The 27,704-nt window shown below is 42.1% G+C and overlaps 1 protein-coding gene across 1 annotated transcript in view; it reads left to right on the plus strand.

Moving 5' to 3' along the window:
• The window catches only part of elna (elastin a), a 61,140-nt gene that overhangs the window by 21,475 nt on the left and 11,961 nt on the right, over nt 1-27,704 (plus strand). The window contains exons 6-45 of the mRNA XM_083984802.1: nt 5,053-5,097; nt 5,295-5,366; nt 6,331-6,360; nt 8,011-8,085; nt 8,536-8,610; nt 9,455-9,502; nt 10,531-10,593; nt 10,789-10,821; nt 10,921-10,998; nt 11,381-11,422; nt 11,513-11,599; nt 11,700-11,750; nt 11,875-11,970; nt 12,138-12,170; nt 12,329-12,487; nt 12,594-12,704; nt 12,867-12,995; nt 13,147-13,260; nt 13,740-13,853; nt 13,997-14,116; nt 14,473-14,631; nt 14,735-14,854; nt 15,908-16,027; nt 16,287-16,409; nt 16,632-16,751; nt 16,862-16,969; nt 17,080-17,190; nt 17,299-17,397; nt 17,496-17,528; nt 17,718-17,792; nt 17,938-17,976; nt 19,963-20,091; nt 21,772-21,888; nt 21,965-22,000; nt 24,059-24,085; nt 24,242-24,256; nt 24,370-24,399; nt 24,607-24,633; nt 25,225-25,251; nt 25,441-25,488. Coding sequence (XP_083840928.1) covers nt 5,053-5,097; nt 5,295-5,366; nt 6,331-6,360; nt 8,011-8,085; nt 8,536-8,610; nt 9,455-9,502; nt 10,531-10,593; nt 10,789-10,821; nt 10,921-10,998; nt 11,381-11,422; nt 11,513-11,599; nt 11,700-11,750; nt 11,875-11,970; nt 12,138-12,170; nt 12,329-12,487; nt 12,594-12,704; nt 12,867-12,995; nt 13,147-13,260; nt 13,740-13,853; nt 13,997-14,116; nt 14,473-14,631; nt 14,735-14,854; nt 15,908-16,027; nt 16,287-16,409; nt 16,632-16,751; nt 16,862-16,969; nt 17,080-17,190; nt 17,299-17,397; nt 17,496-17,528; nt 17,718-17,792; nt 17,938-17,976; nt 19,963-20,091; nt 21,772-21,888; nt 21,965-22,000; nt 24,059-24,085; nt 24,242-24,256; nt 24,370-24,399; nt 24,607-24,633; nt 25,225-25,251; nt 25,441-25,488 — 3,138 coding nt within the window. The remainder of the gene's footprint in view (nt 1-5,052; nt 5,098-5,294; nt 5,367-6,330; nt 6,361-8,010; nt 8,086-8,535; nt 8,611-9,454; nt 9,503-10,530; nt 10,594-10,788; nt 10,822-10,920; nt 10,999-11,380; nt 11,423-11,512; nt 11,600-11,699; nt 11,751-11,874; nt 11,971-12,137; nt 12,171-12,328; nt 12,488-12,593; nt 12,705-12,866; nt 12,996-13,146; nt 13,261-13,739; nt 13,854-13,996; nt 14,117-14,472; nt 14,632-14,734; nt 14,855-15,907; nt 16,028-16,286; nt 16,410-16,631; nt 16,752-16,861; nt 16,970-17,079; nt 17,191-17,298; nt 17,398-17,495; nt 17,529-17,717; nt 17,793-17,937; nt 17,977-19,962; nt 20,092-21,771; nt 21,889-21,964; nt 22,001-24,058; nt 24,086-24,241; nt 24,257-24,369; nt 24,400-24,606; nt 24,634-25,224; nt 25,252-25,440; nt 25,489-27,704) is intronic.

Raw genomic sequence — 27,704 nt, forward strand, 5'->3', positions numbered from 1 at the left:
CGCATCATCCGCCGCTTTCATCCATGCAGCTTGTCCCTGCTGCGTCACCGCGTAGGAATGCATGCAATCTATCCACCGACTTGGAAGTGGAACAGTGTGATAATTTGATACTGATAAAAAATCTGGTGTCATGACAGTGAAGGACATAATGATGGGCTTAGCTTTCAAAGTGAGAATTTATATGGGACCATAGCCTAAGAACGGTATCGGCCTGTCAGTCATAGTAAAGTGTTGAAGCTGCTAGGAGGAGGGGGTTGACGTCCAGAGGAGCCTTTGAGGATGGAGCTGTCATCAAGAGTTTCCGTCACATTTAAGAAAATTGCAGCATTTGTATTACTGCCTCTAGCCTTTTGCTCTTTGCATGTTTGTGGATTGTAATGGTTTTACAGTAAATCCAGTATTTAGCTCAGCGTTTCCCAACCTTTTTTGACTTTTAGGTGACCCCATTTTGACATCACAAATTTCTGGTGACCCCACGGCCGTCAATCAAGATGCTCAATTTAAATTTGAGAAAGTGAAAGTATAGAATACAGTTGTTAAAGATTGTGTGTGGTGTTTTTAATCATAATTTTAAAAAGAATAATAATTAGTTTAAAAAAAAATAATTATCTGTCATTTTTTCAGGGGACCCCATTTGAATTCCAGGTGACCCCACATGGGGCCACGACCCCAAGGTTGAAAAACACTGATTTAGCCGAACACAAGCCCCAGTTTTTTCACTCTTCTGCAGCCTCTCCAGTGATTCTTACTACACTACTTTCATCCTGGTTTCCATGTCACTCAGAGAGATGGAAGAGACATGTGGGTTGTTATCTCCTCCCTTGGCTTCTCAGTAAATAAACATTTGGTCTTCGACCGCTCGCCTGATTAAATATGTGCTAAAACCGAGAATACGATGAGAAACAAGTTGCAAAAAAAATTTCCTGGACATTCCAGCGCTCCAGCTCCAAAGTCTGCTTTCCGAGCGTCTGCCGTCAGTACCGGTGGACCTCTGCCATGGAATTCTTTGCTCTCTTAAATTAAACCCTTCACCAGGCCCAGCTGGTTCACAAAGCAGAGAGAAAGGGGGATAGAGAAGGAGGTGGGGGGGGGTAAGGAGGAGATGGAAATGAGCGAGCAAATCCGTCTTTCACTTCTCACGTTTGGCTTCCTCTGGTTGCTGCCATTAACACCTCGTGTCTGGTCAACGCAACCTCGTAGACAGCGTTTGGAGGAGACGGGAGCGAGGGGGGGGGGGGGGGGGGGGGGGGAGGCGAAGAATCGGGGGGGAAAAACAAGAGCAGGAGAACGAGACCGAGACCGAGAGGCGAAAACAATGTTTTTGATTAATGTCTCTTGTATTCCTCTGGTTCTGAAACAGACGATTACCTTACCTAACCCCAAAATGAGCGAGACATTTCAGTGGTAAGATTGAAACCAGATATTCCTGTTCACACTGGCTCATGTCCACCGCTTTGCACTGGACCCGGAGTTGTTGGAGAACATGACTGGTGGCGGCTGAAGGTCCACTCGGTCCAGCGTCAGTCTTCATTTTTTTTTAAAACACCGAGGCACTTGACACGGTTGCAGCAGGAGGCGGCGGTGGATTACGGTAGCCTCATCCTCTCGTCACATTTTCGATCCATCTGAAAACAAGACTCCTCTTTGTGTCGGAGAAGGTTCTTGTGTGTGTGTTTACACTTCGCTGAGGTCATTTCCCCCCCCCCCCAACCAGCGACCGGCCGCGAATGAATCACCGCCGCTGCTGGGTGACGCTCAATTATTTGCCACCACATGCACCATCCCAAATTTCACCTTGACAACCTGCTGCTGCTGCTGGTGCACTTGTCCACTTACAGCTGTGAAAGCCAGTGGTCTTTTCTGAATGGAAACTGGCTAGTAAACCATGTTTCTGTCACTTTTTTTTTTTTTTTTTTTAGAAATCTAAATGGAGGAAACTATGATGCATTGCTTTACTGCATCACTTACCTTCCAATTTCCTTGGCCCCCAGTTCTCCCTCCTGTGTAGTATTAGGTTTCTGTCCCTTCCATCTTGTATTCAGAGCACTGACCTTTTGTAGGGTTCCTTTGTCCAAGGTCCAAAGGCAGCTGGCGTTTCAAGTGGTCTCCCAGGCTTCCCACTTTGCCTTGAGGGTCACCGAGAAAAAAATTAGCCACTACATTAGCGGGGCAGAAATCCCCCCGGCTTGTCAGCAATCAACTAAATACTGGGAGCAGCACCAAAGAAAAGCAGTGATTGGCTATCAAGGTCGCCGTGCAGACTTTCCATGTGTGTGGTTCATGACAACAAACAACATTGGTGTAGACTTCCAATAATGTGTGAGCTAAGACAGGGCTATTTGTGTGAGCTGACGTGCTGTAATGATGGCAGTCCAACAAAAGCATGCTCCTTAGAGCTGACAGGATGGTGTAAATACGGCTAAACAGAGAGCTTTTTGTACAAAAACACCCGACTCCTCCATCTCCATCTCCCAAAAATACAATCAGCGCTTGGAAACGCCAGGTCCGGCAAAAAGTCCAGATTTTTCTTAGCGTGTCCTCTCTCTCTCACAGCGACCCTGAAAAACACACAACAACCCCCCGGGGTAGTATTTTTTTCACATGAGCGCATTTTATTTTCCCTGTGTCTAGTGATGTCAGAACCGCAGAAAATAAAGCCTCTCTTCCTTTCTTCCATGTCTGAACCTCATGTCTGCCCAAGGCCTGGACTCATGGTCACACGCACACACACATACACACACACACATAGACACTTCTGCGGGTCTGCATCTTGTCTCCTCATCTCAAATCAGAGGCCCGGCGGCTCGACTCGACGTGGCAGGTTGCTGCATGGTGGACTGTGGCTGCCAGGGCCAGGTTGGGTCATGCACATGTGAGCGCAGGTGGGCCAGATGACGGATGAATCAGCTAAACGTCTCCACGGGGTCTGGCTGTCTTCACTCTCTCTCCTCTTTGGCGCTCGTGTCTTCCTTTGACATCCCTAATCTCTCCGTTTGCGCAAGGCTGCGTCGTATATTTCCAAACAATCGCACCGACAATCGCGTTACTAACACGTCACGAGAGCAGACAGCACCGCCGCTTTAACGCAACTCCTGGAGCCAGCGCACGGTTATTTCAAGGGTCTTTTTATTTGAGCATCTGCAGCGTCCCATATATCTTGTAACTCATTTGTTTTGTGTCAGTTTTCTGTCAATTCCTGAGCGTTTTTTTTACGGTATGTGGAGCTTCGCTGATAAAAAAATGAGACAAATGATACAAATTCCTTGTGTCAGAGGAGCGCGAGGCACTGGGAGAAAGAGAAAGCCCTAGATCAGTCTGATTTATATAAGAATTGATTGCTGTTATTATTGCTTCAAGGTGTGTCTGGGCCGGGGATGGTTGAGCAATCGGGGAGAATCGAGCCGAACGCGTCGAAGGTGATGGATTAAGCACAAGGACGCTTACATAGCTTAGCGCCTGGGCTCGCGTTGCATGCTCGGCCTTGTTTGCCAGCCAAGCCCCTTGGCAGAGCCGGTGCCCACATTTGTTTTGCCTGGGTCATGAAACACCGCACTTCCATCTTCCATCTCTCCATCTCACTTTCCTCTTCCTCGTCACTATTAGTACCTGCACTTCGGACACTGTTTGATGGACTGTCATCCTCTCTCTCTCTCTCTCTCGGTTCGGCTCGTTTCCCATGTGAAGTTGTTCTCACCCCAGATGTTTTTGGCTTCCAAGTGTTGATGAAAACAAGTTCCTTGGTGGACATAAGTGTGTTGGCTCTATTTACATTTCTCCCCTTTTTCCTTTTTTTTTTTCTTCTTCCAGAAACAATCATTAGCCCTGTGTGTTTGTGTCTGATTGGGGGAACTTGTTCAACTCGCAGCTTTTTGCAATACAAAAGAATCATGTGACCAGCAGTTCAGAAACATATGGCGTCCCATGTGTTATAGTTCTTCAGGGTAGGCATTTATCATTTAAGCAGTTATCTGGAAGTAATTGTGTTCAACTTAACCAATCTAGATTTGAATAATATGTCACCGTCAATTGCTTTTTCTTTTTTTTTTCATTGAAAAGACTTGTACTTTCCATGTCTGACAAATCAAAGGTCAGTGAAGTTATGTTTTCTGATTATGTTTTCTTTTTAGATTTTTTAATTTTTACATCCAGGCGTGACATCCACTTGATTCTTCACTCCTCTAGGAACCTTAGCAGTTGGTTTTTATCTGTTTATTTGAGCCGGGGCCACGACACACAACCAAAGCAACCAAGAACATTTTTTCAATTTTGTCTTCCAATGGCAATTATGAATGCACACGTTTCAAGATTTCTGGCAGAAATAACAGAACATATTAATGACATAATGTACTTCAATATTCCCTAAATGATCTCCTGCACAGTGGGCTCCTGATTTTAAGGGTCTTCCGGTCTTTCTCAATACATGCAGGTGGTGAGCGATGCGTTCCATGTCCTTTCCCCACTTTTTCCATTTCCCTATCTTGTTCTCACATTTTTTGGACTCGTAGTATGCAGAGACCCAAGCAGGGATATGACTTTATTCATACACCAAGTCAGGCCAAAAGTTTTTGCCGCCCATGGATTAGTTTGGGGCTTTTTGTCTCACACAGAACAGACTGCTACCTCCAGTGTTTAGAATACAGCATAAGCAGAAGACAACCATGTTATGTCTATCATGTTTCTTATTCAGTGGGGGTCAGCTCTCTCCCCTGTGCCTAAGGTGCAGTCCTTGGCTCTAGAAACATAAATGTGAGTGTTTTCAATCACATTTAATTACGCACACATGACTTTGTCATATTTCATATACTCGATTTTTTTATATATTATTTTTTTCATCTGGAGTTTGTAGTACTTGCAGGCCCTGGGAAAATGTTTTGATGAAAGATTGAGTGATGGGTTGTTTTTATTGAAGGGTAATTACTGCTGAATAATTTACTTATAACTCATTATAGCTGGAGCTATAATAAAGTTACACGAATGTTGTCTTTTTTCCTTGACTTTCCGTGACACATCTGTACTTTATTTCTTTCTCATTTCATTTTCTTTCCCATCAAGGTTATGGCAATCTAGGAGCTGGTGGACTTGGGGCTGGTGGACTTGGTGAGTATTTTCACACTGGAAATAAAATGAGAACTGGTTGTATGTCCAAGCAAAGGTGTAGAATGTAAATGGCAGCAGGTTAGAAAATGATATTCTGAGTCTAATAAGACATATTAATTCTCACAACTAGGCTTCACAACAAAGATATAAAATATCTTGTAAAAGTTTGCTCACCTTTGTCTATTCATATCATTTAGGTGGTTATGGAGGATATGGTGGAGGCGCTGGGGGTTTCTTCCCAGGAGTTGGACAAAAAGCTGCCAAAAGAGGTACTGTACACCTTCATTTTTTTTACTTAAACGTCTAATGCAGTGAAATGCATTTTTAACGCAATTTCACATTTTGCCATATTGGTTTTTCTTCATCCAGACCCCAGACGTGTTGATGTTTGTCCAGTTTTCTCAAAAGAAAGGGAGAGATGAGGGTGTGTGTGTGTGTGTCAGGCCTCTGGTGTGTTTTGTAGCTCTACTGGAGCGGACCTCTGAGGGCTTTGCTGCCTGGAGTATATTTACACAAGAAACTGAACTCTGATCAAATCATTTCTAATATGTCAGGAACAGTGATTTAGAAGAAATGGATTGCACAACAACACAACACAAACCAGATATTAAATATTGATGTATCTCTTATGACTTTATTAAGAATGTAAGAGGCGTGCGTGCATCACGTTACTTGCTGTGGGTTTGAATCCTGACATCTTTTGTTTATGGATTCCTCCTTTGGACGCAAACAAAAGTGAAGAGATCACAGTCAGTGGAGTGCTTTTCCCCCTGATTTCTAAACAAAGTGCAGCGCCGAGGGCTCACTGATGGGGATGGAAACTGGGGGTCATCAAACACGATGATGGAATATCGGTTGTTGGCGTAAACCGCTGATTATGTTCCACTTACTTGTTTTGAGTTGTTTGTTTTGATTGCGGGGAGTGATCAGTTTCAACCTCTCCGTAGAAAACTCTTGAGCCTGAGATTCAAGGTTCCTAACTTTGGCTCTTTGGCTTGTGCTGAAAGATCCATGGTGTGTAATATTTAGATGGATCGTCACCTTCGTCTTCACACAGGCTGCAGTGCTCATCTTCCTGCCTTCCTGGCATTGTCCCACACTAAAATCACTTCCTGCTGTGTCATTAAAAACAAAAAAACAAAAAAAAAGCAGATTTCTTCTAATGCTCTTTGATTGTTAAACCCTAAATCTCTGGTATTAACAAATACTGCCGAAATGCTGCTTGTTCCACAGGTGCAGGAGGCCATCTGCTACCACAAGGAGGTAATCTCATTCCTGGCCCGATGACAGACTACTGTACAATCTTGAACTGTATCGAATACTGACACGAAGCCTTTCAGAACTTTTTTGAAAGATCGGCATGCTTGCATGTTGTGAGAAAGCCAAAATGAATGTTTCACATTAATAGTAACTCAGCATGAAAAACACAGTTTGGCAGGCACATGTACAATTTTATCATGTACCTGCAAACCCCGGACAGTTTGAACTTCAGCCGAGCCCGAGCACGACCTTAAAGCTCTGCGCTCTCCGTGTGCACATGATTTGCTTTAAATTAGACAAGCTGATTAAGCGTGGACTCTGGAGGGTCTGCTCATGGCCAGGACTGCACTATGGCAACGAGCCTATACTCTTTAAGTATTGGTTGGCAATGACGAAACCTTCGAGTCCCCAGAATCAGTCTGCGCTCTTTTCATGACACTCAAAATAACAACCCGTTCCTCTGAAAGAGCACAGATAAAACATAACATCCCTTTGCCAAACTTTTACTCACCGAATCTCCCAGGCCACATACTTACAGGCAGTGCGCAACGTCTGTCCGGCAAAAGTATGGGGAATTTAAGATTAAAAAATGAAAGAGAGAAGAGAAAAAAAACGGTTTAAACAAATAAATGGATGTGTTTTATTCTGCTGCCAAAGTCTCTTACAAGTGAGGCTGACAGCTCATTTCCTCCACGATGGGGATAGCCAAAGAAATGAGGCATTTGATGAGGCAAGGCAAATGCCATGCATGCAGGCTGCCGCTCCTGATTAGATTAAACATCGGCCATGTTGCTTTTGATCATGTGGTGATGACAGACTAGTAGGACCAGATTAGCTACTCTCAGTACCGCTGGTCAGTTGAAGGGTCTGGCTCCCTGCTGAGGAGCCCCAGACACAAACCTGCTCTTTACTTCTGCTCTGTATCACGGGGCCCTCTAGTGGTCAGTGGATAAACAGCTACAGAGAAGTTGTGTTGCATTAGTGTTCAACTAACTGTGAGTTTAACAGTTTTGTTTTGTTTATTTAGATCCCCATTAGCTTTTGCCACGCAGCAGCTATTCTTTCTGGGGTCTTTTCATCAATACAAACCATTAACACACAACACATTAATACGTAAAAACAAAAATACATACAGAAAACACATACTTAATACATACACATACAAAACAAAACATCCAAGACAAACACTTAACATATATTACCTGCTCCTACATTGAATCACTGCACAACAAGGATACCAGGACCTAATTTACAAATATATGCTACTAATGGTCAAAATTGCGATCAAAATAATAATCTCTTAGTTTCATTTTAAAACTAACCATGTTTCTTTGTTGTATAACATAATACCGGAAGGGCATTCCAATCCTTCATAGCTCTATATAATACTGTACCTTGAGAGAGTGCCCTGGGTAAAATAAAATAACCTCCAGCAGCATGTCGAGTTGAATAATTGTATGTATGTTTGAACTAAAAGATAATTTTCTATACAAAATGTATGGCATTTTAGTTGTTATAATATTTCTAAGAAAAACCATCAACAAATATGACAATCTGTACTTAACATGTGCTTAAATAACAGCAGAACTGAAATTGTATATTCATATTTTATATTAATGTCCAGGCATTGTGTGTGTGTGTGTGTGTGAATAGGAGCAGGAGGACCTGTGCTCGGGGCAGGCGGAGGTCCTGGAGCTGGAGGAACCGGAGCGGCTGTGCCCGCTGGAGGCAAGTTATCACACACACACACACGACACAAAACATCATTCAACACATTATTCTGTGTGTTTTGTACTGTTATTTTTTAAAGACAGAGGTCAAACTGGTTTTAGTTACAGCCTTGTGATTACTACTTTTGTCATAAAGTGATTTGTGCGTCCCAAGTACAACAATTTGAGCCCAAACTGGCTCTTCATCAGGTAAAGTGGAAATGATATACCTGATCCGGAGCCAAATCCGGGCTCCAAACATAGTACTTTTCCTAATGTAATAAAGTAACAGTTTTAGAGAGAGCTGTTAACAGTGTCCCTGGGAGGCTGGAATTACACTTTCAGTTGTTTGGACTCGGCACCTGGACGTGAAAGACATGGGCAATGTTTTTCACACTGTATATTTGTCATGCTCCCTCAACGGGCCAAGTAACATTTTATCTTTTTTCTTTTTTTTCTCTCTCTTCAGTACCTGTTATTCCTCAAACAGGCCTTCCAGGAGGGGCGGGTGCTGGTGCTGGAAAGAAAGCTGCCAAAGTGCCAGGTTTTGTAGACTCAACAATAAACTCATAAAGCTAAAGGCAGACAGGACGTTGTTCACAAGGCAGCAGAGACACATCAAGTTCATTTTCATTTGCACATGGCAGGTGTTCAGCACCACTGCAAAAAAAAATAAATAAAAGATTTGTAATTTAAGACCGTTTGACCAAACCGGGGTCTTCTTTTTTGAGGACCAACAATAAAAAACAATGTGAGATTAGCTAAATAAGCTTTATGTGTATTCGTATACTCAGGTTTTCACATTGCAGCTATGTTGTTGATGTGATTAGATGTTTAGATTGTATTGCATTTAAAGAAAGGCAGAAACAAGGGGAAAAAACAACCTTTAAATAAAAATATGTGCAAACTTTAAACTTAAATGCATCTTCCAGCACGTTGCAATGTCTCTTCAGTAGATGAATATAACAGAAAGAGCAAACCTAAGATTTCTTAAAATACACCTAGCTCTTAAGAAATTGGCCCGTTCTGTACAAATGTAACTACTTTCCTGCTGAAATAAAAATTCACAACAGAACTACTTTATTTCTAGAGTTGAAGCCAAACACAATAAAACATCTGCAGGTGCAATCAATAGTTGCATGAAAAAGCCAATAAATAACCAGCCTTGTAAGCTGCCAGCAGCATCGTCCCCACTTTACTGTATCCTCCTGTCTGGCTTCACTGCTGCGACCGTATTGTGATGGTTGTTCTGTTAGAATGACTGACAAGCGTGTCATTGTCCTGGTCATCATTGTGTTATTGCTGCTTATTTATGCCAAATCCTTTTAAATGTATCTGAATGTGGATGCAGAAGCGCAGTAATGTCCTCTCTCATGTGGCTGTGGCAGGTGTGGGTGTGCCCGGACTTTACCAAGGTGGACTGGTGCCAGGAAAAGGTGTGTGTCTCTCTCATTGATTAACCTCATGCAGTAGGGGAGACCGGAGACAGTTGCAACACTTTTTGCATTTGGCTCTCTTACTCAGAGACGGTTTGGATTAGACAAACCAAATTTTTATACAATAAACTTACATTTGTCTGTTAATAGCCAACACAATTAAAGATGATTACAGAATCCACATTCTTCACAATTTGCATTTGAGTGTAAGGAGTCAGATGTTGCAACTGACCCCGTGCCCGGGGACAGTTGCAACATGTTACAAATACAATATATTTCATGTCTAGTAAAAGGATTATTATCAAAAATGTAAATTCTATAGTGTTATTTATTCATCAGCTTTGATCAGATGGCAATTACAGTATAGATTTGTCTAGATTAGGAGGCCTTATTGTATGTGCAGATGTCAAATATTCAAATTGGAGAAAAAAAAGACTTTCAGTGACATAGGATGAATGGAACAATTTGTGAGGGAATAACTTTTATATTGCCATTGTCATTTATTCTCTCATCATTTTAATATTAGCAATACAACAGTAAAAAAAAAATTAATGTCAAAATACTGTTTTGTGGTCTGTTTTTAACTGTCCCCGTCCGGTCAGCCATGATTAAACCCCATGTGCTAGCTAAACAAAGTGCTCTTGATACATGCTAATCATATAATCTTAAAGTTAACATATCACTCCTTTAAACCATATAAGTTTGAGCAGAATCACAAAAAGATTGACAACAGTTTTAACAAAAACAAAGCTCAAGAAAAAAATACTTTCATACCTCAAAAACAGTTTTTTTGCAATAGTAAATCCTGGAGCATCTTTTGAATTCAGCTGATTTTTCTCTGCAAGGGGGGGAATCCAACTAAGCATGTGCAGTGTGAGTATCATCACTCTAGCTTGTTCCTGATTGGAGACAAATGACATGTTGCAACCATCCCCTGTTGCTACTGTCCCCGGTCTCCCCTATTAGTCAGTGTTGAAAACAAGTGCTGTTCAATGTGCTGGTTTTCTGCTCTCTTATCGCTCCGTCAGGGTTCGGTGGACGTGGAGTTCTGCCTGGAGTGGCCACGGGCACTGGCCTGAATCCAAAGTCAAGTAAGTTTTCAGGCCTTATTATGGGAAAAATAGCAGTTCTATGATGACACAGTACACTCTACAAAACAATTCCTCAACAGGAAATATTCTAGATATCCTCAGTGAAACGCTTAAAAACAAAAGATAAATGAAAAAATGATGTAAAAAAGTAGATCATGATGTGTCTGATTGGACGCTGTGATGTTTCTCTTGCAGTCGGAGGTGGAGGACAAGGAGGTCCAGGAGCAGGTGACTTCATTTTTGATTATTGCTTTATTACAAACAAATAGCTCTGTGTTGTACTGCATTACAGCTGATCAAGGTCTAAATGAGTATCCTCTGACACAGGAGGACGTGGTGGGTATGGTGGACCGATGCAGCCAGGAGTTTTCCATGGATACCCCCTCAAATCACCCAAAGTGCAAGGTGAGATCTGAATCCAGACTAACTTTACCGTTATGTGGAAGTCACATTATCACGTGACCGTCCTTATGACCTGATAACCAATGGACACCTGCTACTGTAGCAGGTGCTACAGATGAAAGTACTGTAGCACCTGTAGTTCAAACAAATAAAATGCACCAAACTTCAACAGCTGTTCACAAACAAACTGAAAATTAATGCTCTTGTTGCAATGCTACTTGTTTAAAAAAAAAAGTTGTTTTCATGCAGTTCAAAGAAACATGGACTAGGTCAAGTCAAGTGAATGGATTAAAGTATGAGGATTCTCTTAAATAATGAATGTTTGACATGTTATAAACTTAGTTGTTGCACTTCCTCCTCATTGTTATCATGTTTTTTTCTTCAGGTGCCTATGGAGCAAAACCTGGAGGTGGCAAACTTCCCTATGGTACTTACAGTATATTTGTTTGCACTTTGCAAAGATTCGGTCAAACTGTGGGATGACTTGAAATGCAGAGGTCTCATTACAATATTTCAGGTTATGGTGGCTTTGGTGGTGGTGGAACTGGACTGCCAGGAGGTAAAGCTGGTCCTGGTTCGATACCTGGATATCCTGTTGGAACTGGTGTGTGTTAGTGCTGCAAATGTCCCTGATACTGTATGAATAAGAGTTGTAGAAAAGGTTAAACATTAGACAAATGCCTGATGTATTTCCTTTTCCACAGGGATGGGGCTCGGGGGCCTCTCACCTGCTCAGGCTAAAGCTGCAAAATATGGTAGTGTACCACATTCATTACCAAGACGATGCTTTCCTATCGTTGCTTTGTTTTCCTAATGACCTTTTGTGTTGTGTAACTATACTGAGTGTATTTGTACCTACCTCGTAACTGTGCTCTCTAGGCCAAGGTTTGGGTGGTGCTGGCGGTGTCGGTGGAGTTGGTGGAGTCGGTGGAGTCGGTGGAGTCGGTGGCCTGTATCCAGGGCAGGTGCCAGGAGGTATAATATTCAGCAAAATTAAGATGCAAAAAGCACAAAAGTCTGAAGTCTGTACTAAAAAAAGTAAATTATTGGGGGTTTTTTTAGTTGCCATTCTGCTTTCTATGTACTTGAGTTGTAAAAATGGTATGTGATACGATTCTCTAACTTTATATACTTTACCTTAGGATATGGAGCTGCGTCTAAGGCTGCTAAATATGGTGAGAACTTCCATATAATGGAAACATGTTTAGAATCATATCCTCACACTTCGTTTTACACATTATCTATTCACTCAACATATAGAACATGTCTATTTATATAGACATAGTACTTAATGTTACCTTACATTGTGTGTGTTGACTGTATTGTCTCACAGGTCTACCAGGAGGAGTACCAGGAGGAGTTCCAGGGGGAGTACCAGGAGGAGTACCAGGAGGAGTACCAGGTGGGGTACCTGGTGGGCTACCAGGTGGTGCACCCCTTGGAGTACCAGGGGCTGGTGGATACTCACCAGCAGCCAAAGCTGCTAAATATGGTACAGTGCATACATTTATCATACACAAATACAAAAATGTACAAAGTATGTATTCAGTGTGGACTAAATATTGTCTATAATCATGCCCCCCCCCCCCCTCTCTCAGGGTTAGGAGGTCAACTCGGCACAGGAGGTCAACTAGGGGCAGGAGGAGTTGGACCAGGAGGTCAAGTAGGACCAGGAGGATATTCCCCGGCTGCCAAAGCTGCCAAATATGGTATGGAATATAAATGGAAATAATATCATATGCACTTTTTTTTCTAAGTCCACTCATTATTTTTATGTGATGAGCTCTAAAATGTGTGCATACACGTGTTTCAGAAGTGCAAAAATACCTATTTTAAGTGTTAATTATGGTTTCTTGCTCCCCGGCCCCCAGGGTTAGGAGGTCAACTAGGTGCAGGAGGTCAACTAGGGGCCGGAGGTCAACTAGGGGCCGGGGGAGTTGGACCAGGAGGTCAAGTAGGACCAGGAGGATACTCTCCTGCTGCTAAAGCTGCTAAATATGGTATGGAATATAAATAAATGGAATTATCATATTCACTTTTTCCAGCTCAACATTATGTGGTGTTGCAAGGTTAATTATCTTATTAAAGAGTGTTAGGTATAATTATGCCTCCCTATGGATAATTATGGTTTGTCTCCGATCTCCCTCCCAGGTTTAGGAGGACAAGTCGGGGCAGGGGGACAACTTGGAGCTGGAGGACAAGTCCTACCAGGAGGACAAGTAGGACCTGGAGGTTACTCCCCTGCTGCCAAAGCTGCCAAATATGGTACTGTATGGTCATTTTGTAGGGGATTTAAATCATGTTGAATTGTTTTGTGTTTATTTATAGATTATTCAAATGTTTGTTTTGGACAATGGGAATAGTCCAACTGACCTAAGCTTGTGTGACATGTCCCTGCCACCACCACATGTGTGCTCAAGAAACTTACATTTTATATATTTTTTTGTTTTATGGCACAACCTCAATTTTTTTCTTACTAATCTATTTGAATACCATTACTGTAGCTCTCAGTCTACATTCTTGGAGACATTATTAATAAACAAGATCACTTTATTACACTTTATTTTGGACAATGTCTGGTTTGATAACTGAATAATTATAGCATTTGCCCTGGAACCATGACCTCCACTGTTTGATTATAGCTGGAGACCTTCTTTCTGTTTCCTATCTTTCTGTCTACCGCTGACTGTAAAAGGCAAAAACTGCCAAGAATTAACTTATTGGTCGAGCTTGTGGTCCCACAGGAGCAAGGGTACCAGGAGGAACAGCAGGACTCGGGGGTTTTGGAGGACTGGGAGGTGGAGGATACCCCGCCGCCGCCGCCGCTGCTGCCGCCGCCGCCAAGGCAGCTAAATATGGTAATAATGTAGCACCGTACTTGTGTGAGTGGATCTGGATTCTCAGCAGCAGAGCCCAGTGATACGTGCCGAAGTTTGGGAGGTAAATGGTCACAGACAGTGCAATGCATGAACTTTCAAACACACGCGCTTGTTTTCCACAGGAGCAGGAGGAGCAGGAGGACTGGGAGGACTCGGAGGTCTGGGGGGACTGGGAGGAACAGGACTCGGAGGTGGAGGATACCCTGCAGCTGCTGCCGCCGCCGCCAAAGCAGCTAAATATGGTGATAATGAGTTATTGTTATCGAATCTCAAAACTTGTCATGTGGATCTGGATTCTTAACAGCAGAGTCCAGTGATATGTGGTGCAGGGAATACCAAAACATGAATGAGGAATGATTTAATACAGAGAGGTTAAAATCACAATTAATAGTTAGTTGACTTGATAGCACTTATATTAAATTCCAAGCCAGTAGAATGGAAACTATGTACATGGTGGAGGTTACTACATCGGCAAGGCCCATATGTCAATCTGCACAGGGGAAAACAGAACTATAATACTATGAATTTAATTACCAGCAGAATATACCATTTTGAATGTTATCATCAGCTTTAAATTTAAATAAATGTGCCATTACAGGACAAGGAGGACTGGGAGCAGGAGGACTTGGTGCAGGAGGACTTGGTGCAGGAGGATATGGAGCAGGAGGACTGGGGGCAGGAGGATATGGAGCAGGAGGATTGGGAGCAGGAGGATACCCTGCTGCTGCTGCTGCCGCTGCTAAAGCTGCTAAATATGGTAGCTACAGTTAAAACTCTGGAGATGACGATAGAAATGAATATCACATTAGTTGCACACAGTGTTTCAAGTGAATGTATATGACTGATGGATTTTCACACAGGTCAAGGTGGTGCAGGACTAATTCCAGGTGGTGGTGCTGGAGCAGGACTGGGAGCAGGAGGACTGGGAGCAGGAGGATACCCTGCTGCCGCCGCTGCTGTTGCTAAAGCTGCTAAATATGGTAGCTACAGTTAAAACTTAACTTAAAAAAAAAAAAAACTTAACTTAAACTTAACTTAACTTAAAGGGACAACGAGGAGTTTCTATTTGGTTATAAAAAAGTCTCACGTTAATGTGGATGAATCTACGCTACCCACACTTGTTAATGGCTCCATTTTCGATAAATATATCATTTTGTCTCTATTGTTATTTTGTTATTTTAATTAATGGTAGAAATGCTGGTCGAGCCGACCAGCGTTTCCTTACTTTCGGTTTCGCGGACGCTCATGAGAATAACGCCGCCGTATTGCCGTTTATGGTGGGAACTACGACAGTAACTGAACCTCTTTGACCCTCTGACTTTAATTCTTGATGAATGAAAACATGAGTCTGTCTTGCACCGGTCGAAGAATTCTACGGTGCGCGCGGAGGCTCATAAATGTAGTGTGAAAACGCTTCGCTTTTCCAGAACTCCTCATTGTCCCTTTAAACTTAAAAGTAGGGATGTCCCGATCACATTCTTTTGCCCCCGAGTCCGAGTCCGAGTCATTTGATTTTGAGTATCTGCCGATACCGAGTCCCGATCCGATACTTTGGCAATGCAGTAAAGTTTTTAATGTAGATCAAGTGTATCATCCCACTATTTTTCTGTTCTTTGTGCTCTACTAGGGATGTAACAATATCACAATCTCACAATAATACGCCCCCCCTTGCGGCCCGTCTTCGCTTTAGACAGATAGGAAAACCCTGACATGTAGATATGTAATATATCCGATTCCTGATCGGGATGTAACGTCCGATTCCGATCGAGTCTGAAACCACGTGATCGACCCCGATTTCCGATCACGTGATCGGATCGGGACATCCCTACTTAAAAGACCTTTATTGTCCTTACGGAAATTCCACAATCCCCACATTCCCACTCAACACATGTCATACAAGACAAATCATACATTAAAAAAACGTCATACACAAACTCTGGAGATGACGATAGAAATGAATATCACATTAGTTGCACACAGTGTTTTGAGTGACTGTACTGTAGCTATATGACTGATGGATTTTCACATTAAAGGTCAAGGTGGTGCAGGACTAATTCCAGGTGGTGGTGCTGGAGCAGGAGGACTGGGAGCAGGAGGACTGGGAGCAGGAGGATACCCTGCTGCTGCTGCTGCTGCTAAAGCTGCTAAATATGGTAACTACAGTTAAAACTTAACTTAAAAAAAAAAAACGTAACTTAAACTTAAAATACCTTTATTGTCCTTACGGAAATTTGTGCTGCACAGCAGCTTCACAATCCCCACATTCCCACTCAACACATGTCAAATCATACATTAAAAAATACATTTAAAAAAACATCATACACAAACTCTGGATATGAAATGAATATCACATTAGTTGCACACAGTGTTTTGAGTGAATGTATATGACGATGATGACTTTTCACATTAAAGGTCAAGGTGGTGCAGGACTAATTCCAGGCGGTGGTGCTGGAGCAGGAGGATATGGAGCAGGAGGGCTGGGAGCAGGAGGATACCCTGCTGCTGCCGCTGCTGCTGCTAAAGCTGCTAAATATGGTAGCTAGTTAAAACTTAACTTACCCCTAAAAGACCTTTATTGTCCAGCAGCTCCACAATCCCCACATTCCCACTCAACACATGTCATACAAGACAAATCATACATTAAAAAATACATTAAAAAAACATCATACACAAACTCTGGATATGATGATAGAAATTAATATCACATTAGTTGCGTTTTGAGTGAATGTATATGACTGATGGATTTTCACATTAAAGGTCAAGGTGGTGCAGGACTAATTCCAGGCGGTGGTGTTGGGGCAGGAGGACTGGGAGCAGGAGGACTGGGAGCAGGAGGATACCCTGCTGCTGCCGCTGCTGCTAAAGCTGCTAAATACGGTAGCTACAGTTAAAACTCTGGATATGACGATAGAAATTAATATCACATTAGTTGCACACAGTGTTTCAAGTGAATGTACATGATTATATGATGACTTTTCACATTAAAGGTCAAGGTGGTGCAGGATTATTTCCAGGCGGTGGTGCTGGAGCAGGAGGACTGGGAGCAGGAGGATACCCTGCTGCTGCCGCTGCTGCTGCTAAAGCTGCTAAATATGGTAGCTACAGTTAAAACTCTGGAGATGACGATAGAAATTAATATCACATTAGTTGCACACAGTGTTTCGAGTGAATGTACATGATTATATGATGACTTTTCACATTTAAGGTCAAGGTGGTGCAGGATTATTTCCAGGCGGTGGTGTTGGAGCAGGACTGGGAGCAGGAGGATACCCTGCTGCTGCTGCCGCTGCTGCTGCTGCTAAAGCTGCTAAATATGGTAGCTACAGTTAAAACTCTGGAGATGACGATAGAAATGAATATGACATTAGTTGCACATAGTGTTTCAAATGAATGTATATGACTATGATGACTTTTCACATTAAAGGTCAAGGTGGTGCAGGAGTAATTCCAGGTGGTGGTGCTGGAGCAGGAGGAGTTCCTGGAGGAGTTCCCGGAGGAGTCCCATATTTACCCGGATATGGATGTAAGTGTTCCCCACAGACTTTTCCACCAACATGAGTAGTGAAGGATTTTTTTAACATCTTTTTTTAACTAACCTTTTCTGGACGTGTTGTGTTGCAGCTTTAGCAGCTGGTGCCAAACCCCCTAAATACGGTAAGATTGTGATGAACTATATCATATAGTGTAGTGATCAATAGCCCATGTACAGTATGTAACCTGATGCTGCGCTGATTTGTGCACAGATTTTCATGTGAAACGTACTTCTAACTTAAAAAAGAAAAAAAAAAGAAGTTCAAATCATTAGTTTTAAGATCTTTTTTTCATCTGTATTCTCCCCAACAGGAGTCCCAGGGGCCGGTCAAGGAGGAGTTCCAGCAGGAGTTGGTCAGGTTTTACCTGGTGTGGGTGGCTACGGTGGTAAGATCTTAAATTGCTGAATGTGTGCAGACAAAAACAGTTTGTTCGATTCAAGTGTCTCCGCTCTTTCAATTATGATTATGATGATTATGTTCAATATGATGCGATCTGATAAATTTAAAGATTTTTTGTTGTTCCCTGACAGGTTATGGAGCTGGTGCTGGAGTCAAACCTCCTAAGTATGGTAAGACGATTTTGATTTTTCTACATTTTTGACTAATTTGAACAGTCACATTCATAGTTGTTATACTTTCTGGACCATGCACTCTAAAATGAAGATGTTAATGTCGTGGAGACTAGAAATTAAAATATTTAGCAGCAGTGGTTAGGGTATATGGGTAAATTTCATTCAGGTTGTTTCAGTAGGGCAAGGGTCCAGTGCAGGATTAGGACAGATAGATAAGGAAACGGGATGCAAACATATACTCTGTGACATTTTGTCTATATATTCTCTGTATTATTAGGGCCACGGGGCAATCGCACCGAGCACTGGCCCCTACTGCTATGAAATAGCTGCAGGGTCTGGCAGGGGCAGAAGCAGAAGCAGAACGGACCCCTGTTTTAAATTTGCAAGTGTCTACAAAATATTTACTGAAGAAACACCAAAATCACACCAAATTGTTCAGGAAGTCCTTACAGCGATGATGGTCTGTGTTTTTTTCTGATAGGCGTTACCGTTTTGTCACAGTAAGCCTAAATGTGAGACCAGTGCAGAGGCAGAAAATCACTCTTTTTCTCTCTACGTTTCTGTCTGCCTCTGCCTGGGGGGGGGCCATCGTCATTGGCAACCGCTTCAAGTTACCGTGGTAACCTCTGAGCCTCAGGCCAGAGCTCGTTAAGATTTAAAAACAATCCACCTGGCGCTTGTTAACATATTTATAAACATCACCCCTCACACACACACACATGCTAAATCAGACTGATACAGCACGCAGTCACACACACACACACACACACACACACACACACACACACACACACACACACACACACACACACACACACACACACACACACACAGAGCCTCTGGCAGTTCTTGAAGCTGTTCTCAGATCAGATTGTGCCAAACTGACACAAACACGTTTCATACAGTTCTCAGACTTTATCTATCTATCTATCTATCTATCTATCTATCTATCTATCTATCTATCTATCTATCTATCTATCTATCTATCTATCTATCTATCTATCTATCTATCTATCTATCTATCTACCTCTGAGCCTCAGGCCAGAGCCACAGTTCATCTACTGACAGTCTCTGTCAAACACAACCACACACACATGTGCACGTGTATGCGCGCACTCCTCTACCACACACGTAAGTATGCATGCACACACAAACGCACACACATGCGCGCACACTTCCTTACCACACACTCACACACAGGTGACTGACTGTGATTACAGCTCCTCCATATCAGTGCTCAGTCTGTCTGATCAGCTCTGTCTTGACCTTAAGGTTGTGGGTTTGATTCCCATGTTGACAGAGATGGTATGCCCGGCAGTAGCTCCCGTGGCCCTATCAAAATTTCCTAGAGGAAATTTTCTAGGTCTTATTATTGTCGGTTTTTTTTGTTTTTTTCAACTGATGCTGCAATCCTCTAGCCTAGAAATCTAGAAGCACCCTATCAGCAGCATACGTATATATTTGCTCCGTAGGTGGGTCTAGAAACGAGCCATAGGAACTTTTTGAGTCTCGAACACCGTTTGTGTTGACCAATCACAGCGCTCTATCTGTTTAGAGAGTCGTTGGGCAGCTTAACGAGATGACGACATACTTGCGACAGTGAAAAACATGACAAGAAGATGGCTTTGGCAAAGGAATCGTTTGAATCGGCGTTGGCATCAACTTTGAAAGAATTAAACTTGTCATTTTCTTTAAAAGTTGAGCAAGAAACTGCACTGAAGTCATTCATTTCGAGGAAGGATGTATTTGGTGTTTTGCCGACGGGATATGGGAAAAGTTTAATCTACCAGCTTGCTCCGTCATCCTGCTCTTTGCTCTGATTGGTTGTAGCACTACCCTATTGCGTGCAGAGGCAGTTTGAAAGACAGCCTTCATCCCGCCCCCTGGATTGAGCCGAGGTCTACCGGTCGTTGCCAGACTAGACATGTTAATGATATAGTCTGGCTTGTCAGGCTAACAATCCTCTCCTTTTCCATGAATTAGGTGCAGGGTTAGGAGCTGGAGCAGGAGTAGTACCTGGTGCCGGGCTGGGAGCTGGTGCAGGAGTCGGAGCTGGAGGACTTGCAGGGGCAGGAGTCGGAGGCGGTGCTGGTGCTAAGGCAGCCAAATACGGTGAGTGAAATTCACAGTCAAATACAACACGTGCAGATGCAGATACATTTTCTTGTGAGTTTTCCTCAACAGCCTGGATTTGTGATCTCATTGTTTTGGTCGTTTCCCAAAACCCCTGCCCGTGGCTGAGGAAATACAGACTGACTGGTAAATCCAAAGCTTAGTGGTCCTGCCAGGCTCCCTCCCTCTGCAGCTGCCTGTCGACCTCATGCTTCATCTTATCTTCATTAGAGAGAGAACAAGACCACAGGGTTCTTCAACTCCTTTGCCTGTGGTGGTGACTCAACCTAAAGAGAGCAATCAACCATTTCTTGCATCTGTTGACCCTTTTCCAGACCACTTACACACTTGACATCAAAGACACACATGGCCTTAAACAAGCCAGAACTGCAACATCTGTAAAAAGCAAAGACCTCTCCCCGCACCGCGAGGTTCTATCAGTGAGAATCACAAACTGTGCAAACCCTGTTAAAGGGATAGTTCAACATTTTGGCAAATTGGCCCATTGCCATAATCCCTATAGTTTTAGGAGTAGGTTCGTTACCTTTAATTGTCGGTGCAAGCTATTTTTAGAACAGCGGAGCAGAGGCGCAGAGGTTCTCAGAGCTACACTACAGAGGCTAATGGAGTTTCTTGGTTTCCCTCATCAAACTCATCAAATTCACAATCCAACAACTCCAAAATGCTCTCGTGGACAAGTTGTGACCTGCACATTCACCACGCTATGAGATAATAACGGAACGTTACGAGACAGAGTTGTTTTAGAGGTAATTTCATGCAACACCGCTGATGCACGTTCCCATCGGGGACAGTTCTTCGTCAAGCAGTCTCTGAATTGGCCTCGAAAACAACTCAGTCTCTGCTCCGCCATTCTAAAAACAGCTTGCACCGACAATTAAACGTAACGAAGGTTCGTTACGTTTAATTGTCCTAAAACTATAGTGATTATGGCAGTGGGCCAGTTTGCCAAAATGTTGAACTATGCCTTTAAGGAGTGTGGCTCCAGAGCTGCTGTTTTGCAGTGAGGCAAACCCAGTAATCTTGAGTTTGAGATCTCTTCACCTTCGTCACAAATTTCACCAATTGTACCATATTTCTACTGCGTGTTTTTCTTTATTATCCTGGGGTCAGCGTGCTAGTCCTCTGTCTTCACCAACCGACCGTCCAACCACTAATACCATTTGTGCCTGAGAGCAGCAGCCTAATAGTTTGATCCCTGGTCTTCCTATTCCACAGAAGGTGAAGGTAACTCTTCTGCAAAGAGTTCTGAGTCAGATCCTCCTTCGACTTAGCCATCCCAAGTCTTGTCACTGCACCTAGCCTTGAGACTTAGACTTAGAAGACTTTATTGTCATTGTACAATTGTATAACGAAGTTCTGTGTGGCACCTCCCAGGCATACAATCAATCAGACAGACAATCAATAAAAGACAAATAAGACAGTAAAAGGACAAATGAGACAAATATAAAAATACCAGCAGACCGTATCAGGATTGTTATCGCCAAGGCAATCCCCTTAATAACAGCCAACCACAGAGGTCAGACAACAAGTCAGGTGTCCATAAGTCCACAGTAGAGTCTATAGAGAGAGAAGAGTCAGATACATTAAACAGGAGTTTTATTCATTCGTATTGTAACTTTAACAGAGACATCAGTGTACTGATGTGTGTGCATCTTGCAGGAGTCACTGGAGTGGGACTTGCTGTGCCAGGAGCTACTCCGGGTACAGGTGTCGGCGTCGGTCCAGACGGTTCAGCCATCGCGTTACCAGGCGGTACAGGTGTTCCCGTAAAGCCAGGTAAAATATAAGGTTACAGTTTTTATATATTCATAAATCAGCCTTTTTTGTCTTACATCATCAATTGCTTCTACAGGAAAGGAACTGGTTCCTGATGGAACTCCTCAACCAGGTACGGTTTACTGTGTTCTTGCAGTAGCTATACTGTGTATGGGAGAAGGATTTTACAGGCAAAACCTACAGTACAGTTCTTAACAAGCAGCCTGAATCTACCAGCTCTGATTGTAACCTTTATTAGGGATGGATGTTCTGTGTGTATATTATTTATCTTTAACCCAGAAAAGGTCAATCAGACTCCTTCAGCAAAAGGACTTCAAGGAACAGACGGACGGCTAACCCGCTGCAGCATTTCCACTTATATTTGGCAATAGCACTCTACCTCGGGGCCACAGCGCTCGTACTGTGCCTTCATTTATCCATCACCTCCTGCCCACAGAGCTCACATGTTGTTTCTAATTTAAGTGCTACCAGCTATTGACCTCCTCCAGCTTACAGCCTCCCAGCTGTGGCAGTATCAAGGTGCCCCTGACAGCTTCAGCCTTCACTGGTGTCTCTATCTATCTATCTATCTATCTATCTATCTATCTATCTATCTATCTATCTATCTATCTATCTATCTATCTATCTATCTATCTATCTATCTATCTATCTATCTATCTATCTATCTATCTATCTATCTATCTGTCTATCTATCTATCTATCTATCTATCTATCTATCTATCTATCTATCTATCTATCTATCTCTGCGGCTGTTCAAAGCTCAGTGGATGAAATTGCAACCTGTTGTCTTTTGGCAGAGTCCGCGCCTATTGCCGCAACTGGCAAGGCCCCAGAGGTCCCGCAGCCCAGTAAGACTTGCTGTTTGCATGAAACCTTTCACCATGAAGTTACAAATCTGTGGTATATCAATCAGTCCACTCAGTATTTTTGAATGTGATGATTATTGAATTACTTCTGAGACACTTAAGAGTGGTTTTGTGTATTCCTAGTGTTTTGCATTTGCACATCAGTGTTATAAACAGCAAAACACTCATGCAAATATCCATCTGTTTGTCTAAATCTACAGGAATATACTCAGAATATGCTAGAAATTGAATCATCGTTCTTCTCAAATACTGTTTGGAACAAATGTAGAACCCAGTTCTTAGTTTTACACTCACTTTACAGCTACTCTCCTGCCGTTGGGACAGTGAAGACAGGCTGTAGTCTGTCTCTTCTTTCAGCATGACACATAATCTAACACATGATTTTTCCATTATTTATTCAATAATGACTACTTTGCTTCAGACACGAACCTTAAAAGTAAGGCTTTGTGTGATGCTGAGAGAGGAGGTGGTTCAGCCTGTCCATGTGTCAGTGGTGGCCACAGGTTGTCTCTTTTTCTCAGCAGTACCTGTCTTGTGCTACTTTCCTTTTCACTAACAGCTCACTGTGCTTTGTTACGTTTTGTCATACCATAGCTGATATTATTTGGGTAGTTTCAAATCTAATTTACTCATTGAGAAGACATTCAGATGGTGGTGACAAAATAACAGTATATCTTTGATGTTCTCTTAGAGATTAGTTTTGATGATATCAATGCCTGCTTTTTCTATAGTGTAGTAGTCGTTCTACAGTTCTACAGTGGGGGATCTTTGTGATATTTCAGGAGTTTAAACCATTTACATCAAAGTCACATGATAATGTGATAAATTATCCACTTTTTTTTATTATTATTATATATACTAAATGATGCACGAAGCCCCTACTGTAGAACATTGCCTGTTGGTAGATTGTTGTCTTGTTTGCCTGCTGTCTCAACACAGTTTTCTTGTCATTTTAAATGTCTATTTTTAGATGGGAATGTCTTGTTTGTAATTCCTCTCATCTCTCAACATGTGAAATGAATGTACAGTATAATGATTGTTGACACTGAAATCAAATATGTATTTAATTGTTATTAATATGAATGTATCAATACCAGCCATACAGACAAAATCACTGAAAGACAATTTCACTAATGTGGCTTTCTTTATTTGTTCCTTTTTGCATTTCGTCCCCTTGTGGTGGATGTGTGAAAACAGGCGGTGGGTTCATATTACATAAGTGCATACATTTGCAGCTACTTCTCTTCATCTTGTCGTATATTTAAACCTGCTCTAATGGGGGGTTTTTTTCTGCTTTTTTACAGTCGGTGGTGGAATTATTCAGCCTAGTGGTGAGTAGTACATAATGAGACTGTATTTAAATAATACTACACCATGATGATGCAATAATTTGTAAATCTACTGTCTCACAACATATAATATAATATAATATAATATAATATAATATAATATAATATAATATAACAATGTGTGTCTTTTTTTCACAGCTGGCACAAGTGTTGGTAAATATGTTATAGAAATATCTCACATTGAATAACATCAAAGAAATCTCAACATTTTAGTAGGCTATTCCGTTATGTGACACAACGTTAACAGCTTTGTTTTAATGTTACAGGTGGAGCAGGTGTTGGACCACTTCCTGGTGGTAAGAGCAGTTTGTTTTCATTGTTTTCATTTGTACGAATTATGCCATTAGTTCACAATAGTCTGTTGTATTTGTACCAGTCGTGATGTTTTTTTATTGTCTAATAATCCAATAATTGATGCCTGATGATATCTGTCAGTTTAATAATTAATTAATTAATAATTTATGCTGGTTGTTAATTGATGTGACATCTACCTGTGTTTTCAGCTGGTCCCACAGGCCAAGGTCAGCCTGGTGAGTGTAAACAACCAGTTTGTAGCTGTGGCCATTAATTAGCCCTAAGCTAACTTTTTTTCCCCACTTTTTTTTTTCGCTTTTCTTTTTTTTTTTTTGCCTTTTATGTGTAAGAAATCTAAATTAAGATGATAAAAATGAAACCTGGTCATGTCATGTTTTTTCTTTCATATTTCAAAGAAAGCACAAAAAATGATCAGAATGATTTATTATAACAATCAAATTATTATATGTTGAAACTACAGTAAGTCATAGAATATAGTCGAGTATTTTAGTTAGAAATGTCACTACAGGCGGCGTTTAGCTCACTTGTCTCTCTCTCGACTGTGCTATCAATTAAAGGTATTAAAAAGCCCAAAAAATATACTTTAAAAAAAGAAAGAAATGTCACTACTAACTAAACCATCCTGTTGTGTTGTACACACATTGTACACTGTACAGTTTCTGAGCTCCGCTTCTTTTCCCACAGTTTGAAATGTCTCACTTTGCTGCATTGTATGTTTTCTGTTTTCTGGCTCATTTGCATTTATTTTTAGCCCATTTGCAGTAGGGAATGATAGATACTGGCTTTAACTCTCATTTCTCATTTAGTTGCAACTGGCGTCCAACAACCTGGAGGTAGGCCAGTTTACATTCATTGATTTAGGAACTGTACAGTATGTGGTTTTTGATTTATGAAACTGTTACACTAAAACACATGGAGGTGTGATTCATCCTTATGGCCACATGGTGGAGGCAAAGACAAATATAACAGCTGCTAGTTACTTGTCTCTCCACCATGATAACTCTGAACACTGCTGTTTCCAGGTGTTGGTGCTGGCGCAGGTGGCAAAGCACCTAAACCATTTCTACCAGGTATGAAAATAAATCATTTACATACTCCTTAAGACAACAAACTCCTGCTCATTCTGCTGAATCTTCTTCTGATTAATTTAACACAATGTCTTTATCTTTACCTGGTTCCTTCCTCTCCTGATTGTGATCTACAATACATTAAATATTTATTGATTTGATCCTGTTCATTCTATAGAGGGTATGCACATGACGTCTCGGTACCCTGAAGTCGCTGTGGAACGTCCACTGAGTGGCAAAAAGACGAGTGGCAGAGCCGCCAAAGTTAAAAAACGAGCAAGTAACGAAGCGATTTTCTCCGAGCCCACACAAGTCTGACATGTCTATCTTTGCCAGCATGTAAAGCATGCAGGGCCTAACAGAGCTGCTAAAAATCTTGAGGATACGTCTCACTTTGACCGAGTTACATTCAAGAACCTGTTCTCAATGACGGAAAGTAAATTCACTGGAGCGGTCATTTTTTTCGATCGATCAGCTGTGTTTACAGTTTCAGGTGTCATAGTTATGATGTTTAGACAGATACATTAGTCCTCTTAACACATCCTACAGTTTGACTGGTCAGAGTTTTTCAGAATAAAAGCAGCTCGTGTTTTAGTGTCGGGAGTCACTGTCAGGACGACACAGCTGTAATCTCGTCCCTCTGCACAGTAACAGCAGCCTGTCAGTCACTCTGCAGGTACCGCGGTCACACTGCGTGTTACAGGCAGTGATGGGAATAACGGCGTTAAAATAAACGGCGTTATCTTTTTCAGTAACGAGTAATCTAACTAATTACTATTTCCACCGTTACAACGCCGTTACCGTTACCGACAATTAAATGAGGCGCGTTACAAACTACTTTGAAGCCGTTGTCCTCCGACTTGGCTCATCTCATCTCAGACACAGAAGCTGCTAAACTGTTGTTGTTTTTTCCTCCTCTCCTTTGGTGAGGGGAGGGGGGAGGAGGGAGGGACGAGACAACCGCATAAGTGATGATGATTGGTTGAGGCAGAGTAAGGTTTCATGCTAAGCCAATCAGAGGCAGTGTTCAGTTTGTACACAAACCACACACGCACGCAGTTTAGCCTCACACACACAGACTAGCAGAGGGAAGCTGCCGAGATCGGAGGGAAAGTGGAAACAGACACTACTTTAATCTCCCTGAGGTAAAAGACAAGAACATGTGAGGTGTAGCTACATTATGTCCCGGAGCGAAGTGTTTGTCCTGAGCTTCTGCTCACCTGACTCTGTGCAGCTTCTTCATTAAATCCAAACAGTCCGACACAGCGACGCACTGCTCCTTTAGACTCTAAAGTCTCTGTAGCTCATCAGCTGGAACTCTTCCAGAGCAGCTACAGCAGCGTTGTGACCTCAACCATGGTTGGTGAGAGCAGAAATGTTGTTGTTGTAGTGAAAATGGGCGGGCTCGTGAAGACGCGAATTTACACAAAGTCAAAACGAGCGATAAATCGCATTTCTCGCGTATCTCGCGTTTGGTCGCGCGTATAAACTCGAGCGAAAAAAAAGCGTTCCTCGTGTTTGGTGGGAAGCCCCTCGTGGGTCTTCCCACCAAACACGATGAAAAGGACGAAGACGCGAAGGTCCCGTCGCCATAAAAGAATCGCGTGTAGCGTCGCAAAAAAAAAAAAGTCGCGTATACCGCGTCTCGCGCCTAATCGCGTCTTTGCGTCACGGCCTTTTACACCGCGGACGTAACGAATAAACGGTGACGGTGTGAACGAACAACATAGAACAGGACCAGACGTGGCGTTGTTTCCTCTTTTCACCTACAGCTCCACTCTCCCTTACTTACACTAACTACTGTTATTGTTGAGGCCAGATAATTGTGGGATTTGTAGTTTTTGACCAATCGCAGGTTGTGCTCTTTCTTTTTGTGATTTTTCCGGTTCACACATGTTTGTTTTTTTTAGGGGCAAATGTGAGTGAAATGCTCGCCCATGGTGGGCATAAGAAAATGTAAGACCTGTCTAAAATTATTTAAGACTTGAACACAATAATTCAACAAATTTAAGACATTTTAAGACCTAAAATTTAGATTTTCACATTTTGGACTTTTTAAGACCCCGCGCGCATACCCTGTTATTTCATATAGCCTAAAAGTTTAAGTGCATACATATTTTATGATGCTGTGTATTATATATTTAAGACCATCTTAGAATTTTCTAATAAATTTAATACTTTTTAAGGCCTTTTAGGGCCATCAATTTGTTTTGATATAA

Source organism: Trachurus trachurus, assembly GCF_905171665.1.
Source record: "Trachurus trachurus genome assembly, chromosome: 13".
Lineage (NCBI taxonomy): Eukaryota > Metazoa > Chordata > Actinopteri > Carangiformes > Carangidae > Trachurus > Trachurus trachurus.